At 37.1% G+C, this 20,292-nt stretch overlaps 1 protein-coding gene across 1 annotated transcript; it reads left to right on the top strand.

Moving 5' to 3' along the window:
- On the top strand, positions 3,994-19,597 carry FAM98A (family with sequence similarity 98 member A). Its single transcript, XM_018055112.1, has 8 exons — positions 3,994-4,154; positions 7,373-7,521; positions 9,649-9,783; positions 13,296-13,480; positions 14,503-14,583; positions 15,124-15,240; positions 17,504-17,671; positions 17,767-19,597. The coding sequence occupies exons 1-8, from the start codon at positions 4,102-4,104 to the stop codon at positions 18,457-18,459; spliced, it is 1,581 nt and encodes a 526-aa protein (XP_017910601.1). The 5' UTR covers positions 3,994-4,101; the 3' UTR covers positions 18,460-19,597.

Here is a 20,292-nt window from a genome sequence, read left to right as displayed (position 1 = left end):
TGGATGTCAGTACATTTGTTTACAACATGGTTTACTAAATATTTTAAGCCCATTATCAAGGTCTACAGCTCAGAAAAAAAAAGATTCCTTTCAAAATATTACTGCTCATTGAAAATGAATTTAGTCACCCAAGAAATCTGAAGATGTACAATAAGATGAATATTGTTTTCATATCTGGAAACATGACACCTATGCTGCAGCCCATAGATTAAGGAGTAATTTCAACTTTCAAGTCTTATTGTTGAAGAAATACATTTTGTAAGGCTGTGGTTGACTTAGCAATTCCTCTGCAGGATCCGGGCAAATTACAGTGAAAACCTTCTGAAAAGGATTCACCCTTCTAGATGCCATGAAGAACACTTGTGATTCATGGCAAGAGGTCAAAATATCAACATGCATAGGGGTTTGGAAAAAGTTTATTTCAACCCTCATGGATGACTTCAAGGTGTTCAAGACTTCAGCAGCGGAAGTAATTTCAGATGTGGTGGGAAAAGCAAGAGAACTAGAATTAGAAGTGAAGCCCAAAGATGAGACTGAATTGTTGCAATCCCATGGTTAAACTTTAACAGATGAGGAGTTGCTCTTTATGGATAAGCAAAGTGTTTTCTTAAAACGGAATCTACTCTTGGAAAAAATTGTAAAGATTGCTGAAATGACAACAAAGGATTTAGAATATTACATCAACTTAGTTGATAAAGCAATGACAGGGCTTGAAAGAATTGGCTTTGGTTTTGAAACAAGTTTACCGTGGGTAAAATGCTATCAAACAATTTTGCATGCTACAGAGAAATCATTTGCGAAAGATTTAATTGATGTGGCAAACTTCGTTGTCTTATTTAAAGAAATTGCCACACGTACCCCAAACTTTAGTAACCACCACCCTGATTAGTCAGCAGCCATGAACATCAAGGCAGGACTTGCTACCAGCGAAAATGTTATGACTCACTGAATGCTCAATAATGGTTAGCATATTTTAGCAGTAAAGTAGTTTTTTAAATTAAGATATGTACATTTTAAGGCATAATATGCACACTTAATAGACTATGGTATGGTATAAATGTAACTTTTATATGCACTGGGAAACCAAAAAATTCAGACTCCCTTTATTGTAATATCCACTTTATTGCTGTTGTTGGGAACCAAACCTGCAACCTCTCCAAGGCATACTTATAAGAGTATTTGAGACTCTACAAGATTAATTCTACATGCTAATATTTAGGGGAGGGGAGTACTGTTTTCAGTATGCATTCTGAAAAGGACTTTATTTATTAAATACCATATACAAACTTTAATTTCATGAGCAACATAAGCAAATCTAGGGTTTTTCTTATTTTCTCCTGTTGGAGAGTCATTCTAAAGGCAAATTCATCAAAAGTGGAAAATGCTGTAATTTTTCAACTTCTTTTAACTGAGGGGAAACAGTTTTAATTTTAGTTGCCTGTTTAACCAGCTTTAAGAAACCATCCTATGACAAATCTCATATTCTAATTAGTAGCAATTTATTTGTCATTATAAAAACTACCCTTGTATGGATTTTAAAAGTAACTCTAACAAATCTCAGCCGCAAATAATTTAACTACTACATAATTCAGAACCTCACCTACAATCATCTTTAAGGTAGTGACATAAAAAGATGTTCCTCTGAAAACTAAATCCAATTTTCATTTCCATTTTCCCTGTTACATTTTTTTCCCCACAAGTATAGAATATATTTACTCTTTACAAGGATCATTGGAAAGTTTGGACTTCAAACTATGATTATTCATAATTTCTAGTTGAACACCTTCTAAACAGAAAACTTATCTCTTAAAGATAATCTGATGGACTTTAGAAAACTCTAAAGAAAACTCTTAAATTGAACTGAGGCAAAAACCAGGGTTCCCTCCTCCCAGATCACTTTTTTCATGTAATTCAGCTCAAATGATGTTCTTAGATAGCCAGGTTACAATACAAATATAAAATTTTCACAACAAAATGCAATAGAGTCCTATTAGATCCTATAGAAATGACAGCAATATTTACTCTTAAAAGTATTGCAATAAAGTCCCTTATAGATTTATTTTATGTATTATTAAAAAAAAACTTTATGTTGGCTACCCTTCATTTACTCTAACAGTTTGCCTTAGATAGAGAGAAATAATATATGTAGAGGAGTTATCACTTGTTCACTCACTAATAGTATTTGTTCCCACTTACACTGAAAAGTGAGTCAAGGGCTTCCCTGGTGGCTCAGTGGTAAAGAATATGCCTGCCGATGCAGGAGACACAGGCTCAGTCCCTGATCCAGGAAGTCTTCATATGCTGCAGAGCAACTAAGCCCCTACACCACAACTATTGTGCTGGGAGCTACAACTACTGAAGCCCTGGGGCCCAGGAGGTACAACTACTGAAGCCCGCATACCGTAGCGCCTGTGCTCTGCGAGAAGCCACAGCAATGAAGCCCACATACCTCTACCAGAGTAGCCCCTGATCACCAAAAGTAGAAAAAAAGCCCACATGGCAATGAAGGCTCGTACAGCCAAACAAACAAATAAATAAAATAATAATTATACAAAGAAAAGTGAGTCAAGAATGAAACCTTTTTCCCCTTAAACTGATTTTGCACTGAGAATTACTTTTGTTTAGCACCTTCAACAACCCACTGAGAATAATTATTCCATTTTTATTGTTAAGGTAATTACATATAAGATACACAATCATACATAATCTGTTTATTCAACTAGCTAGATATTCCTCTTTTCATATCCTGCTTGTAAATCCTTATTGTACTACTCAGGTAAGAACTATGGATTTAGAGATAACTCCATTTCAAAAGCCAGGTCCTTATCGGTGGTACCATTTTTGACAGACCATTAAGTTCACCTAGCCCTTAGTATCCTCATCTGTAAAATGGGAGTAATACTCATATAGACTTACTGTGCTTGCATTAATACCACGTCAAGAACACAGTGGGTACATAATAAATGTTAATTCCTTCCCTCCACTCCAGATGGTGCAAAATAAAGAACTTTAAAAATTACTATTAAGGGTGGGAAGCATTTATCCATCAGACACGAAAACGTTAAAGAATTGCAAAATTAAATCTACTAGTACCAATGTGAAAACTCTTTAAATGCCTACAGTGTGCCACATGCCAATTTATAAATATAATTTTCCAAATATATCACTTTGAATACAATTTTTCTCATGTTTTTCAATAATTTCTAAGCATATACCCAACCAGTACATGCCAAGAATCAACCAATTGTGAACCTTGTCACATTCTGCCAAATCAATAATAGTACAAAAAAAATGTATTTACTTTTAAAACTGCGCGGATTTAAAGATATTTTAGTCTACTTGAGATTGATATGGAATGAAGACCTCCTCTTACCTCCCTCCCCGCTTTAAAATAAGATGCTTAGTGTCTGGGAAGGGCTTAAGAAGTCAACGCAAAGGGAGGGAATGAAACAACTTTCTTAATCCGTGTCAAGGGAAAGTCGACTCCTCCGTAACGCTGGAAATATAACTACTGCAGCCACAAGGAAATCCAGTCTTCTCCCATTCTCTCGGCACTTGGCTCGTCTACCCCTAAGCTAAGGAACTCTCTCGGAGCGCACTGATGACCCACAGCTAAAGCTACAAAATGCCAGCTGGCTGCAGACATCCACTCTGGTGACTCTTTGAGACCCAGAGACTCATTCTCAGCCAGCACTCACCCAAATCTTTGGACCCCAACCCCCGACGATCCTCCCCCACCTGCCTCACCCAATGACTCGCACATGCGTACACCAATTAGAAAAAGTTAGCGCGCTCCCCGCCTCGCCTAAGCCCCCACGCCCAGCTGCCACGCAGCCAGACTTCCTGCCCTTCTTGGGGCCGCCGGCTTCACTATTCAGCAACACGCATGTGCAAAAGCTGTCTCCTGGCCATCCTTTAGCCGCCGGGGCTGGGCGACAGGCGGAACCAAGTTTCTTGCGCACGCTCCAGACATGCGCAGTGCAGGGGCTGAGGCGCCAGCTGTTGACTTGGAGGTTCCGGAGAGGCAGCGCATGCGCGAGTGTACGCGTTGCCGGCGAAGAGGGGAGCCTGACGACTCGGAAATTTGAATACCACAGTAGCATGGAGTGTGACCTCATGGAGACTGACATCTTGGAGTCGTTGGAAGATCTCGGGTAAGACTGCCAGGGCACCGGTTTCCCAAACCCCACGTTACAGACCTCTCGGGAACTCCTTCTCCGCCTCAGTCAGAGAGACCTGCCTCTCCGCGCCGCATCCCGTGGCTCCTGGCTGTCGCTTCCAAGTAGCTCCGGGACCCCAATGCTACGTCCACTGCCTGCCCTGTCGGGTCGGGGTCCTCCAGATACGACGCCCCTAGGCCTGCCCTGTGCGCCCTGCAGCCGAGTTACCCGCAGCATTTGTCAGTCATGCGTGTCATTGTCTGGGTTCTGGCTCTCGCCACCACCCTCCCTGAGCTCTTCTCCGTGCTCCCTATCCTCCTGCCCTACCCCCTCACTCTGGAGGTTGCCAAAGTTGATTTTCTGTTTTCCTACTAGCCCTCCAAACTTCCTGCTCCTGTCTTGGACCCCTACTCCTACACCACCCCAGTTCTCAAAAAAAAATCTACTTTGCCCAGTCATGTCTGCATGCACCCAGGCTTGCCTCAGCCACAAGTCTGTGCGCTGCATCCGTTCCTCCTGCCAGCTCACTTGTGCACCTAACCTGTCGCCACCTTCTTGGGAATCATGGGGAGTTTCCCTTGATTCTGACAGTCCTTCATTGAGCTCCATTAGCCCTTTCCCTTAGGGGCATCTTCACCCACCAAGTCTCTGTATTTGTTGTGCATTTTTTCTCTCCCCATGACAGTTACCGAACCGTAATTCATTAGTATATAGAAGCTGGCAATAGGGTTTCTTATCTCACTGGGTCACCCAGTTCAGGGTGCTCAATTAAAACTTGAGAACTTAGAATTTCTTGGGCCAAATGTGGTTCCAGAAACAAACTGTATGATTAAATATTTGCTTATAGATATGGTATCCCCCCAAAAAAAATGAAAAAAAGAAAAGAAAAACAGATTTAGGTACGTTACCAAAACCTTCCCCTAGGTTTTACCTTGCTGTGTAAAACCTTTCTTATATAGGAACGGATACCATGAGGTTTCCCAGCGTCTGCCTGTTTAAGTAACTTGTCCTGGCACGGATTTTTAGGAAAGGAAATGGTAGTGCTTATCATCTTTTTTTGGTCAACGTGAATTGTCATTGTACTTTTCTTTGGAACTTGCTCTGAATTTTCATGAATATTCTAGGCTTTAGGTGGATTGTTTCTTTGATGAGGGCCTATGGAAAAGTCACAGGGTGAAATGGTGTTTTTTTGGTGGGTTTCTCAAACTTTAAACTGCTAGAGGTCAGACATGAAACCATTCAGTAAACATTTTTGACTTGTTCTGTTGACAGTGTTGGTCTGAGCACTTAAGGGTAGAGAGTGAGGTAGAAGAGAAGTTCACACTGTGAAAAGACAGTGAAGAGAACTGAGGACAACCAGGAAAAGGAGAGGAAGTGGGGAAGGAAAACTGGAAAAGGAAACAAGTCCTAAGCTTCCTGGAAGAGCATTTAAAATCAATGATGAAGGAGAAGTAGAGAGAGGATAGAGGTCCCTTAACAATTAAGTGATGCCTCTTCTTCCCATTATTGTTCTTTTATTCTCTGTTAACTATGTTTTTCTTCTCTTGGGTACTATAAAAGTCATTGTCACTATAATAACTCTTTAAATAAATCATGGAGATGGGTTGTAATGTAAACCGTGGGATTCTCTGAAAATTTGACTATAAATTTTAACATATAACTGCCTAGTTTGGTGGCATTCAGCCATTAAAATTTAGCCTTAATTAAATGACATGTACTTTTCAAGGATTTGCTGTGAAAGATTGAGGGCAGGAGAAGTAGGTGTTGGAGGATGAGATGGTTGGATGGCGTCACCGACTCCATGGACGTGAGTTTGAGCAAACACTGGGAGATAGTGAAGGACCAGGAAAGTGCTTTAGTCCATGGGTCACAAAGAGTCGGACGTGACTGAGCGAGTGAAAAACAACAACAATTAGAAATAAATGACAATCATTTATTTTTAGCCTGGTACACAATAGGAATTCAGTAATTACTTGCAGGGAAAAATTAATAAAGTTTAAATGTGTAACAGGAGGAGAAGTTTCTAGGCCTGTTTTTTTTTTATTTCACTGTCTAATAATAATTTGATTTTAAATCTAGATGCCAGACTGTACTATATATAACCTCATTTTTTTGTGTAAGGTTTCTTCTGTCCCATTAAATATGTAAGCATATAGTTATATTTTAAAAAGAACTGAATGTTATTTCTCTGGCATATCTGTACCTCTAAATATCAAATAACCTTGAGCATATTTAATAAGTATTTATCAATATTACATTTAAAAAATAAAATAACCTTCTGAAAAATGTATATTTTAAAATGACTTTGAGGATGACAAAATACTTAATTCTAGCTATTTTCTAGGTTGAGATTCATTGTTACTATTGTCTTTTATGAATATTTAAACATTTAATAATTTTTTTAAATTATATTTGAATCCCTTACAAAGGATTGGGATTCATTTGCACCAGTTCACCCAAACATCAACTTGCCAGCAATTATTAAATTAATCTTGACATTTCTCTGCTACTAGTACGTCTTGCTAATTTTAACTATCATTAAATATAGAAGGAGATAATAATTGGCAAGTTTTTGCTTTTAAAGACAATCATTAAAACCTCTAATTAATTTCTGGAATATCTTCTAGAAAAGACCTTAAGTTTTATTTCTCAAATAGTAAACTATAGCATGCACGTGTGCATGTTCAGTCTCTTCGGTCGTGTCGGATGCTTTGCGGCCCTATGACTGTAGCCCACCAGGCCCCTCTGTCTGTGGGATTCTCCAGGCAAGAATATTGGAGTAGGTTGCCATGCCCTTCTCCAGGGGATCTTCCCAACCCAGGGATCAAACCCATGTCTTTTGCATTGCAGGTATATTCTTTACCACTGAGCACCAGGGAAGCCCAAACTATATTATAATTTATCACTTATAATCTAGTTTTAATTCTGATTCAATTAAAGTGAGAAAGCAAACCTTTGTACAGTGAGCGTCAGTAAATGTAGAGAGGTTGACATAATTTACTAGTACATGTGAGTCTATTCAGTATTCACATATTTTGAAGGGGTTAGCTTGTTTTTTTAATGGTTTATTTATATATGCAAGTTTAGAGATTGGTCATTGTAGCTTTATTAAGCCATTGCTTAATTAAACAAATAAAATGTGAATATATTGTATTTATAACATATTAGATGTGATTTTATGTTCTTCTGAAGTGTAATTTCTTACTCACCAGTTACAAGGGTCCATTGTTAGAAGATGGCGCTCTGTCTCAGGCCGTCACTGCTGGAGCCAGTTCCCCTGAGTTTACCAAACTGTGTGCTTGGTTGGTGTCTGAATTAAGAGTGCTCTGTAAACTAGAGGAAAATGTGCAAGCAACTAACAGTAAGTAAACATTCAGTTTTAGGTGCAAATATAAAAATAAGTTTGCATTTTGAGTGAACATTATCAGTATTACAGCTGAAATTTCAAATTCTTTATAAATGTAAAAAAAATAATTCATAAGGAAACAGAATGCATTTTTTCCCCCTCCATTGTTTTTATAGATAAGGTGATTCTAAAGTTGAAAAACCAGAATGTAGTCATACAGATGTTAGTGGAAATTGAAAAGACCCTTTTACTGAGATACAAAAAAATGGAGACAGAGTATATATGAACTTTTCATTCTTTGTAAAAATTATAAGATCTTAAATTGGTGGCCCAAACTAGAAATTGGAGTGTTTTTCCCTGAGGACTACCAAATTCCAGAAGTATATGTAACATGTAAATACATTATAATTCTGTTCTACATGAGGAGAAAAAACACCTTATTAAGGAACTTTCTGTGTCATAGGAATGTATCACTAGGTGCATCACAGTCAGATCCATCATCATCAGATTTAATGTGGGGAGAGCTGTTTGGTATTTGCCAGTTTTGTTACTGCTTTAGCACTAGTTTAGATGCTGTGAAAGAATCAAAAGCTTGGGACCTGACGCTTACAACCTGGTTCCCTCCTATCATAGGTAAACCCATAATCGGAAACAAAGAGAAATGCTCACTTGCTAATCCACCCTTGTGGAAAACTATACACATAATCTCCTCCTAGGGAATCCCATGTCAAAGAGCCTACTCTTAGGTTTATAGTATATTTAATGTGTATAGTTAGTTGCATCCAAATGTAATTAGTAAGGAGAGTATAGTGTAAAAGTAGTAGCAACAGCTTACACTTACTGAGCACTAGCCGTATTTTAAGCACTTTACAAGTGTTAACTCATTTAAACCCCAGGGCAACCCTACCAGGCTGCTTTTATTCTTCCTTTTATACATCAAACAAGGAAGCACAAAGGTTAAATCCCTTGCCTGAGGTCACACAACCAGTAAGTGATACAGGCAGGCTTCAGTCCCCAGCAGTCAGGTTTGGGAGCCAGTGTTCTTTCCATTGCCTGTTTCCCTGACATTTCAGAGACTGTGGGTGCCTTTGAAAATACCTGATACTAGACGGTAACTGTTTATAACCAGGAGCCCTGTTGTTCAGATGAAAACATACAGAAGTCAATACAAAACAGGTGAAAGTATGGTGTTCTAGTTGAAGTTGAGAGGGAGTGCTTTGAGCACAGCTGTCTCTTCTCCAGCTCCCTCTAACAGAGTTCTTTGAAATTCTAGAATTCACAGAACAGCTTGCAAAATACTGATAATGCATTCTTCCCATTTCATAGGTGAGAAAATGGAGTCAAATCAAGTGACTCTCTCAAAGTGTATTAGTTAAATTTTACCCCTTTGCAATACTGGATAGAGTACTATCAAAACAGTAAGGAAGAAGAGCATTGCTTTTTCTTGGTTCACCAAGTAAATGCTGTATCTGACATGTTATGAGAATACAGAAATCCAAATCATGTTCACCATCTTCAAATGGGGATTTTAGACGCAACTGAAACAAATGGAGATTAGAACAGTAGCTAAATGGTTCACTTTGTGGTTCACAGGGAAAGAAACTCGGTGAGTGTAGCAGGCTTTGGGGAAGGTTTCATCAAGGAGCAAGACCATTGGACTTTGCTGGATATCTGGGATTTAATAGAGGCAGAGAGAGTAGAGGGCATACTAATCACAGGGAGTCACTTAAGTTAGGACATGTAGGTAGAAATGAGACTGACCATTTCCAGGATGGTGAGGGGACCAGCCTGGCACAACTAGAGGGAAAATTTCTGGAGGTTATAGGTAACTATTATATACGAGTAATAGGAATTACTCCTACCAATATACTGGAAAGGGCAAGCAGAGAGGCTATGAAGAATCTTTAAAAGCAAACAGAAAAAATTAGATTGGATGAGGTGGAACTTAGGAATCCATTAAAGGTAGTAACCTAATGAAAACTGTTGAAAGCAAATAGGCAGTCGTTTGAGAAAGGATGGATTAGAATAGAAAGGAATTTTTGTTAGGAAAATACTATTAAATTTTTCAATTTATAGATAATTACTATGCCAATGGGGAAAACAGTAATTTTTGTTAAATAAGGTTATTTTAATTCTTAAAAGGCCCGAGTGAAGCTGAAGAATTCCAGCTTGAGGTGAGTGGGCTACTAGGGGAGATGAACTGTCCATATCTTTCACTGACATCTGGGGATGTGACCAAGCGCCTTCTCATTCAGAAGAACTGCCTCCTTTTGCTCAGTAAGTTCATGGCTACTAGAATGTAGCTATTATTTTCTGTTTATCTTTTCCATGACTAATAAAACAGGTTTAAAGAAAACATTGTTTAAAATTTCTAACTAAGAAGCTAATGGTGGGTTTGTGTACTGGTTGCAGTATCCTTTCGTAATTGCTACTCTTTTACAGTTTAAATTCGGTGTGGTGCTCAGCCTGCTGTTCTTCACCTAACATGACCAAAATTAGTGCTAGAGGGTTATCCAAGTGTGGCATCATGCAAACATCAGTGTTTTAGACCAGAAGCACACTAAAATCAACTAGGAAGATACTATGGAAATAATGAAGGTTTTTTTTTTTGTTTTTTTTTTTGTGGACAGTAACCATTCTAGGCACAGTAAATGGAAAATGTAATTATTTAAGGTATTTTGTGTTGTTATTTCTTTATGGCTGGGTAATTATTTGTGGATTTCGATTTTGTTTGTAAAGATGTCAAATTACAATGTAAGCATTTCTAGAATACTATTTGGATTGTTCTGTACTTACTGATCAGTTGGGAAGTAAATTTTTATGAAAAGTTATTTCCTTCTATGTTATTTTTTAAATATACTAACTACTATTTTTCTTTTCACCCTGAGAAACAGTAAGTAGACTCACAAAGTTTATTGCCTTATGTAAACTCTACAATAAATAACCTCCAGTCATCTTAAACTCAGAATTTTTGTAGCATTCTGAGACACATTTAGATTACGCTTTGGTTAAGTGAATAGTATAGTTCTTATTATGACAAACACAGTTCAGAGCATCTTTCACATGTTTGTCTTTACAGTTTTAACTTTGGCTTCTGAAAAATGATGCAACTCCAATTTTGAATGTTAAGTTTTTAAAAAAGCGTGTGTTCATAGCCATTATATTTAGGAACTAAGGTATTCTAAAATCACTTTAACTTCCCCTTTGTCAAATGATTGTTACTAGGTATAGGGGTGGTGGGTGGGTGCATATTGTTAGATATTGCTTTAGATACTGATATTGCTGGCATGTAGTTCTTATACATGCATTCATTATCCTTCAAATCATATAATTTCAATAACTGGCTCAGCCACAGTATACTCACTGAATCTTCCTTTGTAGCACTGCTTATCCTTACCAATACCTGATATTTGGCACTTAGAATATGTTATCTTACATAGGAAGACAACAGCTGTGTGGAAAGCTCAGTAAGGACCCTGAATTAACTCATTGCGAGAGCTCAGAGTTTGGTCTTTCTGTTCCTGATACTTATACAAAACCACTTGGAATATAAGTATTTTATAAAAATGCCTTTAACTCTTTCCTGTTTCTTAAGCAGACTGTTCTGAACATTATATTGTAATGTGCTGTTACCTCAAAAGCTCTTCAAGAATATACAACTGTTTGCTCCTCAACTAAATGACTAAATCAACTAAAGCTTACTCTGCTTTTGGAATTCCTCATACACAGATACACACTGCTCCCTTCCTTCTCTTTGTCTTTGCTTCTGCTCTTTCCTCTTTCTGAATATTCCCCGGTTTGTATCCCCTCTCATGCTAGTACGCATTTATGTACATGTACTCATTCTCTTTCCACTCTGTATAAATATTTCTCATCTTTCCAAGTCTCAGTTGTCACATCTCAGTGCTATAATTTTACTTGCTTCTTGTAGCACCCTACCTTATTGAATTGAATCTTTTAATACATTGCGTCCTAAACCTCATTAGAATTGTTAGTAAAACAGAATAGTGTATTCTCTAATAGTCCATAGTGGCTGAAAAACTCTCATGTGTCAGGTTAAGAACTGTTGTGGCTGTTGATTGGCCTTTGTGGTTGTCAGGATATTAATATTTCCCTTAGGTATATAAGTCTGATATCTTTGTATGCATATATTATTTATTTCTAATAAGATTGTCAGTAGAGATAATCTTTTTTTGTTGTGTTTTATATCTTCAGTGCCTTTTCTGATTTTATGAACACACCAGTTACAGTTAATGCTTTTTGATGGTAATTGTGTTGGTAAACTAATTTTGGGAATGCCTGAGCTATGTTGTCCCAAATTTAGAGACCAATTTATTAAATCATATATATGATTTTCTAGAGCAAGGGTTGGCAAACTTTTTCTTAAAGGGCCACATAGTATATATTTTCTGCTTTGTGGGCCATAAGCTGTCTGGCAACTACTTAACTCCACTGTTGTAGCGTATAAGTGGCCATAGATGACATGTAAATGAATTTTAGAGTGTGGCCACATTCCAGTAAAACCTTATTTGCAAAAACAGTTGATTATTTTCATGGCAGTGGGATTTTACTGTTTTGATCTTTTAGCTCATGCAGTTTGCTATACAGAACATGTTAAGATTCATCAAACCCATTTAGGATGACCTTTCCAGAAACTTAGTTGTTTATTCTAGAATAGGATTTGGCAGCTTTTCAGAAATGGTCTGCTAAAATTATGACCCCTGTACTTCTCACATTACACCTTGGGTGTAGGAAATGAGATATTCAGACTGATCATTCTTTTATACTTACTGTAGGGCTTAAGAGCCCAGAAAATGTCTTTTTCCAGCTCTCTTCCTAATATTGTCAGAAGGTTCTCACTTTGTCACATAACCTGAAATCCTATGATCCAAATGATTATTAAACATCTAAAAATATAAATGTCCTTTGGAAGGAAAAAGGAATAAGATTGAATATTTTTACCTTCAACTGATTTACCTGAAGCAGATTACAGCCCTCATTATACCTGGCTGAAGTCAACAAACAAGGGAATGATATTGATATGAAACGACTCCACCCAGAAATGATTAGAAAGTTTTGGGTTGTTTTTTCTTTTCCCCCAGGGGAGGGGGTGAGAATGAGGAATGTAGGAGGAAAGGGAATGTTAAGAAGAATATAGATGAAAGAGGGTATTGTGTGCCCTGCCAGAAGGTGACAGGCTACTGGAGAACATGTATGAAAAAGGGATGTTTGTAAATTTAGTACCTTCCCCCTTCTCTTGTAAGTGAAGCTTTGACTACTTAAAAATACTCTTTCACTCCAGTCTTAAACAGACTACTTGAGTATTGGAAGGTAAGAGGGCAAGATAGTTATATCACTGGTGTGTATTAGTTGTGAGAAGTACAATATAGATACATGTATATATATAACTTTTTAAACTGTTGCTGAAAATTAGCCACCTGCCATCTTTTGCCAATTTGTTAACAGATGCCAACCCATGTTCTGGAGGTTCCTTAATAGTGAAATGCAAGAATCAGATTTTAAGATGTGATCTACCTTGATCTTCTGGTTTCAAAAAAGAATTGCTTGCTTTTAAATCAGGCTTTAAACATATATTGGTTAAACACTGAATTACAGAACCAGTTTATGTGTTACATAATTTTCAGGTAAAAAAATGGTTTTCCTTTCTTGTTTTTATCCATTCTTGCAGCTTTATTACATATCATTAGGTCTATAGAGTTGTGACTCCAGACTTATGACTATTAACTGTAGCTGTATCTCATTTTGAAATCTTATTTTGTTTACTTCAGCATACCTCATCTCAGAACTAGAAGCTGCCAGAATGCTCTGTGTGAATACTCTTCCAAAAAAAGCTCAAGAAGGAGGCGGTAGTGAGGTCTTTCAAGAGTTGAAAGGCATATGTATTGCTCTAGGAATGTCCAAACCTCCAGCCAATATAACTATGTTCCAATTCTTCAGCGGGATTGAAAAAAAAGTAAGACCATTAGTACCAGATTGTAGTGTATTAAAGGCATAGTCCTACAGTTGTTTGAAATGAAGCAAGTTAATTTCTCTTAATGGGAACCTAATGTACATATTTTTAAGTGATTGTTACTAAATGAGTTTTGCATTTTAAATCCTAGATACCTTCAAGAAAAATTGGTATTTTACTATTGTTTTAAAACATATTTCTTTTTCAAAAAGGAACCTTTGCACCTTGATTTATAAACTGAAATAAACTAGAAATAATGTAAAGAAAATTAGGACTTATGTCCATTTAAAACTTATTTTATTACTGAACTTCAATACAATTAATTTTAAGGTCTTTATCATTAAATTTTACCACCATTCTCCCCATTGACTGGACAGAAAAGGATGTAAATGTTTTGGGATTTTAATCCAGTCACTTTAAGTCTTACATGTTTCATTTGACAAACTAGTTGTGTTAACTGCTAATATAATCTAGTACATGAAAATAAGTCAGAATTGTTTTTATACCACATATTTTCAACAGTTAAGAGTCTTTATATAATTGATTAGGAACAAGCAATTTCAATTAAAAAATTAATGAACAGAAGAGAATGATACTTACTATAGCAGAGTTATTCTCTATATGCATATCTGCTGGACTCTTAAGAATCGGTACATTTGCCTTGTGGGGTAGATGGACGCCATGATGCACAAATTTGGCTGAACTCTACCGGGGAGCAGCAGTGTATCCATAGTCCATATTTTTCTGTGTGTTCATTCATTCATTCAGCAAATACATATTGAGTGCCCACTGTTGTCAGGCACTGTTCTAGGTGCAGTGAAGGACTCATACTTCCATAGACACCTGAGGAGTGGGTCAAGTGAGTGTCTTTATTGTGTGGGTCTTGTACATTTCAAAACATCCTCCACCTTTGCCTCTGTCAGGAATCTTCTTTTGATGGCAGGATATGATGGGAGTTGGGAAGATGAGGAGGATGTGTTTTACCTTTAGATTTGTTTATTCATTCATTTATGTTTTTGTGTCAGTTAAAGGAAACATTAGCAAAAGTTCCACCTAATCATGTGGGAAAGCCTTTATTGAAGAAGCCAATGGGACCGGCCCACTGGGTGAGTAGTGAGCATCCTGAGTAAACTTTGTAAGGAGCCATCTACCTATCTCAGGATATTTATGTTTGTGCTTTGAAGTTATATTCTCTAATATGGTGGACATCCTTAGAATCATTTTTGTAAGTCTTAAGATTTATCCAAAATAATTTTATTTATGTAACGTTAAAAGTACTTCTTTCATAATTTGTAAAAAATTTCACACAGCTGATTAAATTGAAGTTCAATATGATGCATGTTTCTAATTGCCAAATGGGTTGCCTTCAAGCCAAAAGCTTCACTGGGCTGAGCTCCACACAGTGAGTTATAGGAAAACTAAATGAGAATTTTGTACTTACATATTCTTTATTCTATTTTGAGATGACATTATTATGCCTGTCATTTCCTTAGTTTATTATAACTTATTATTCTGTTTGTTATATAACCTAAATCATTTTGTGCTGAGTGCTGGGCATTCAGTTGTGAATGAAGCAGTTTCTCCCCTTTTGGAATAGGGGGTCAAGCAGATTTAAATTCTAACTGGTCTTTTTAATTTTGTTTCAGGAAAAGATAGAAGCAATTAACCAAGCTGTGGCCAATGAATATGAAGTTCGGAGAAAGCTGCTAATAAAACGTTTGGATGTCACCGTCCAGTCTTTTGGCTGGTCTGACAGAGCCAAGGTACACATAAAATCACTGAAAAGAGCAGAGTATTTCTGGACATGATCTTTAAACATACTTAACACAGCTTAGACATAGTGCAGACTATAGGAGAAATACGTAGGAGATACACGTAGGGGTTTTTCTTTAGGGAATTACTGAGGAATCATTCAGCAATAGTGAAAACATTTATTTTTCAATTTTTTAATATTTCTCAGCAAAGCTATATGTTGTAAACCCTACTGGAAATATCCGTTTGTAAGAGAAAAGTAGAGTAGCTAAAAATTACTAAAAATAATAAAATTTTTAATTGTTTACTGTACTTTAAGCTAACAGTTTAACTTGATAATTAAATAAATTAAATTTAAAATATTGATTTTGGAGGACCAAATATTGTGACCCATTTATAGAGAATTGGAGAATTCAGTAATACTTCATTTTATTTCAGCTTAAATAAGATAATCCAGGTAAAGGTCTTGGTCATTCCAACAGATATTTATTAAATTATCTACTATTTTATCAGTAAGTGGTAATTAATTGGCACAGTTGGTTAATTTGACCTTCTTAGAACCCTGAAATAGAACTAATTCCTTGAATTTATGTGGAGATTGATCCAAAATGTTAGAAGTTCCCTTAATGGTGCATTCATTTGTAAAAGTAGATTTTTTCTGAACTTTAATTGACTGAGAAAATGTTTTTATTTAGTTCTCCCATTATCTTCCTAATACAATAAATGTTAGTTTCACCTAAAATCTTTAAACCATAGTATAGTCCTATTTAGCTGCTAAATTGATGGGGTAGATATTTACTGAACTACAATATCTTAGTGTTGGAAAAGAGTCTTAGAGATCAGTCTTAACTCCCCTCATTTTGCAACTGAAAACAAATGGAGACCCAAGTGAATGGAAGGTTTTGCCTGAGATCTCACAGTGAGTCAGTAGTAACACAGGGAATAAATTGTTCTCTTTTGGGCCTGTTGTTGAGGAAATACCAGTCCTTTCTTAAAATATCTTTGATGATAACAGTCATTTCACTCTTAGCATAGTACTGTACTTCAAAAACAAAAACCTGCAACTTTCAGCTAGAAAAGCATGCAATGATTGATGGATGTGCATTGACCGAAGGTATTAACACTGCAACTCTGGTCTTAACACTGCCATTAGTAGACTCTACTTCTGGGGTTCTGATGCAGTATGTCTGAGCTTCTGTTTACTTTTCGAACTTTTGTTTCATGTAATGAAATTTATGTATTTATATCTCACTTTGAAATTATATTATAAAATCAGTTTTACTTAAAGCTTATATGAAACTATTTTCTCAAACTTGTTTGTTTCTATTCACCTAAAGATTGATGGAATTCTTACTGTAGGTACAATAGTGACCACAAGGAAATGAAACATAAGACACTCAGGAAACGTTTCCCAGACAAGCTAATCTCTTTAGCCTTTTAATTATTAAAGAAAATTTTTTAAAATAAAAAGTCATTTAGCATCCCACTGTCTTAACCACGATAGCTGTTTCATTTTTAGCATTATCTTCTTTACATATATAATCATAGTAAACATCTTTTTATACCTTTTCACATAATATAATTTAAACTTTTACCATCAGTATTTGAGTACCTGCACGTAACTAACAGACTGAGCAATTATGTTTTGTTCTTGTGCTATTTTCCTATGTATTGTAGCTGTAGCTGTTGCTTCCAAAATTTAATAGGTAAGAATTTGTTGTTTCCCCACATTTAGGTTACTTTAATTTGCATTTATTGATCCTGTATGGAAAACATGTTTTATACTTATTGGAACTTTATTTTATCTTGTGTAAACTTGCTCTTTATATCCTTTGTTCATTCATCTTTTGTGATCTTATGTTACAAATATATTAAATGTACTTCTTCTAAGTGGTTATAAAGTAGACTCTCTTTTTCTTATTTATAATAGAAATGCCTTCATTTTATCTATTTAAAAGATACAGATAAAGTGAAGGCATTTGAGACCAATGGCATGGGAAACCTTTTTGTTCCACAGTCTTAAAGGGAAGCCCCTTTATCTCCATACTCCCTTCTATCCCCTTTATCATTCCTTGTTGTATCAGCAGGTCCGACAGCTATACTCTAAGATAGTTCTTCACTAGATAGGAGCAGTGGTGAGTATGTAACTTTTTCTCTCATTTGGAGCCTAGTAAATACTGTCATCAAACATTTCGAAAATCTTTAACTTGTTTAGTATCAGTGTTTCTGTGTCATCTTGAAAACCAACATTTGTCTTTGAACACTTTCTTTCAGAGTCAAACAGAAAAATTGGCGAAGGTTTACCAGCCAAAACGCTCAGTCTTATCTCCTAAAAGTACTATTTCTGTTGCCCACCTTTTGGCTGCAAGACAAGACTTGTCAAAGATCTTAAGGACGAGCAGTGGCTCTATAAGAGAAAAGACTGCCTGTGCCATCAATAAGGTGACAAGACTACCTTTAATTTTCTTTCAAACTCATTTATTTATATTTTTAAAATACAGTAATTTAAAATTTAAAATATCTTTCTTATCCCACAGGTGTTGATGGGCAGAGTTCCTGACAGAGGGGGTAGGCCCAATGAAATCGAACCTCCACCCCCAGAGATGCCACCGTGGCAGAAAAGGCAAGATGGCCCCCAGCAACCAGCAGGAGGACGAGGAGGCGGGAGAGGGGGCTATGAACATTCCTCGTACGGAGGAGGACGAGGAGGTCATGAACAACAAGGCGGAGGGAGAGGTGGCCGCGGCGGCTACGACCACGGTGGCCGCGGCGGCTACGACCACGGTGGCCGCGGGGGAGGAAGAGGAAATAAGCACCAAGGAGGCTGGACAGACGGAGGGAGCGGGGGAGGGGGCGGCTACCAAGATGGCGGTTATCGCGATTCGGGTTTCCAGTCCAGTGGCTATCACGGTGGCCACAGTGGCGGCTATCAGGGCGGGGGTTACGGTGGCTTCCAGACAGCTACATACACAGGAAGTGGATACCAGGGTGGGGGATATCAGCAGGACAATAGATACCAAGATGGTGGGCATCACGGTGATCGAGGCGGGGGTCGTGGAGGGAGAGGGGGTCGTGGAGGCCGAGGCGGACGCGCTGGCCAAGGAGGAGGTTGGGGAGGAAGAGGGAGCCAGAATTATCATCAAGGGGGGCAATTTGAACAGCACTTCCAGCATGGAGGTTACCAGTATAATCATTCTGGATTTGGACAGGGAAGACATTATACTAGTTGAGGCTACATAGAACCTTACATTTTGCTAGAGCTCAAGTAATAGAAACTTAGTTTCAGAATCCTGAATTCAGCATTGATTTTGAATTAATGTGAGACCACCAGTGACAGGCAGATTCCTGCTTGGCATAAGCATTTGTAGGTCTTCATACAATACTGTTCCTTTGTGTTTTTTTTAAATGGACTTAACATAATGCTGTTTATTTGAGAAACACATACAATATCTCTCCTTTGTATGAAGAATTTCTTAAAAGGTAATTAAAACTGCCTTCAACTGACCAGTAGACTAATTCCACAGTCAGAACATGCGTATTTTTCTGAAGAAATTACTTGAACAAGTAGTTTTCATGTTTTCAATATGCAGTTTTGAAAAATGAGAATTCTTCTAGATTTTTTTAGATTTACAACTAGGAAACCTTCCTCATATTAACAATCCATTTATATGTGTTTTCCTTAAAGTATTCTAATGCCTATTTTCCAAGCACAGTTCTGCCCTGATTGGCTTTTTATTCAGAGAGGTTATGCAACATTAGCTTCATGATAGAACTTTAAGGTCAGTTCCTATTAAATGAGCTCTTCTGCAGATAGCACATTCAGTAGCCTTATCCTTTTGACAGAATACTGTACCATATGCTCAACTCTGAAAACCTTGAACACGGCCAAAATCCATAAAGATTATAAAAGCAGACTAAGTTGTGAACCTATAGTACATGTAGTCATTTAGTTAAGTTTAGCAATTCAAACTGACCTGCATCCATTCAAAACAAGTTCCTCTTTCAACTTTATTTTTACTTGAAATCTGCTAGAAGAAACAGCAAACTGAAATTTGTTTTATGCACGAGTTAATACCACTGGCTCAGCAGATACAAGTTGGTTTGCTTTGGGCAGGAGACTTTTTGTAATGAAAGAAATGCACTACCGAGTAAGAGGACAGACTTTTGCTTAGAGCAGGAGGCCCTTTATTATTGCTGCAGAAAACAAAAGCCTGGCTGAGTTGATGTTTGACACTCACCTTTACTGAAATCTACATGACGCTTCTTGCTGGGTTTTTGTACACGTAAATATTGTCAAGCTGTGAAAGAAAACGGCTGGAGGTGTGCTTTGTGTGAAAGGTGAGCAATAAAGTATCTGTATGTTCTCTCTTTGGTTTGAGTTTTATTTTAGCCACTTTTTTTAAACTGATGAGTTTGAGCAAGCTCCAGGAGTTGGTGATGGACAGGGAAGCATGGCGTGCTGCAGTCCATGGGGTCGCAAAGAGTCGAACACGACTGAACAACTGAACTGAACTGATTCTGGTCGCTTGCTTCAAGCTTATGAACTAAGGCCTTTGTTCCCCAAAGATTCTCAAGTGTTTCCTTGAAACATACAGCTTGTGGTAAAAGATAAAACCTTACCCTAAGTGAGTTGAAAAAGAGCTATTTCTGAATTTACCTTTTACTGTCACTTTATAGCTGGATGACGTCACTACTCATCCTTGACCACTAGGTGTAGCTGTTGCTACGCGGTATGTTAGGCAAAGATCCTTTAATGGCCCTGATCTTTTAGAGGCCTTTTTTGTTTCCCCATTCTTAGAATGAGAGACATTTTGAATGAAGTGAATTCAAAATATAAATATATGTTTGTAAGAAGAAATAGTATTTCCTTTTCCTACTAAATTGGGCTTTTTAGAGTAAAGAATCAACTCATAACTTACCATTAAAAATACTCTATTTGCTGTTGAGATAAGCACATTCTTTTGATTGCCTAAACCATTTTTAAAAGCCTTGATCATTTTGTTAATTTTACCTGTTTATTAGATTTTTCAACTGGAATTTACCATTCTAAAGTGTTCAGATTT

The sequence above is a fragment of the Capra hircus genome, chromosome 11 (genome assembly GCF_001704415.2).
Source record: "Capra hircus breed San Clemente chromosome 11, ASM170441v1, whole genome shotgun sequence".
Taxonomy (NCBI): domain Eukaryota; kingdom Metazoa; phylum Chordata; class Mammalia; order Artiodactyla; family Bovidae; genus Capra; species Capra hircus.
The sequence above is the reverse complement of the archived record's forward strand: the minus strand, read 5'-3'. Positions and strand labels throughout refer to the sequence as shown.

What these genes read in the sequence shown, in the direction of transcription:
- FAM98A (XM_018055112.1), top strand. Translation starts at nt 4,102, where the DNA reads ATGGAGTGTGACCTCATGGAGACTGACATCTTGGAGTCGTTGGAAGAT. An exon ending in GAGTCGTTGGAAGATCTCGG is followed by an intron (nt 4,155 to 7,372) that starts GTAAGACTGCCA and finishes CTTACTCACCAG; the next exon opens with TTACAAGGGTCCATTGTTAG. An exon ending in GAACTGCCTCCTTTTGCTCA is followed by an intron (nt 9,784 to 13,295) that starts GTAAGTTCATGG and finishes TGTTTACTTCAG; the next exon opens with CATACCTCATCTCAGAACTA.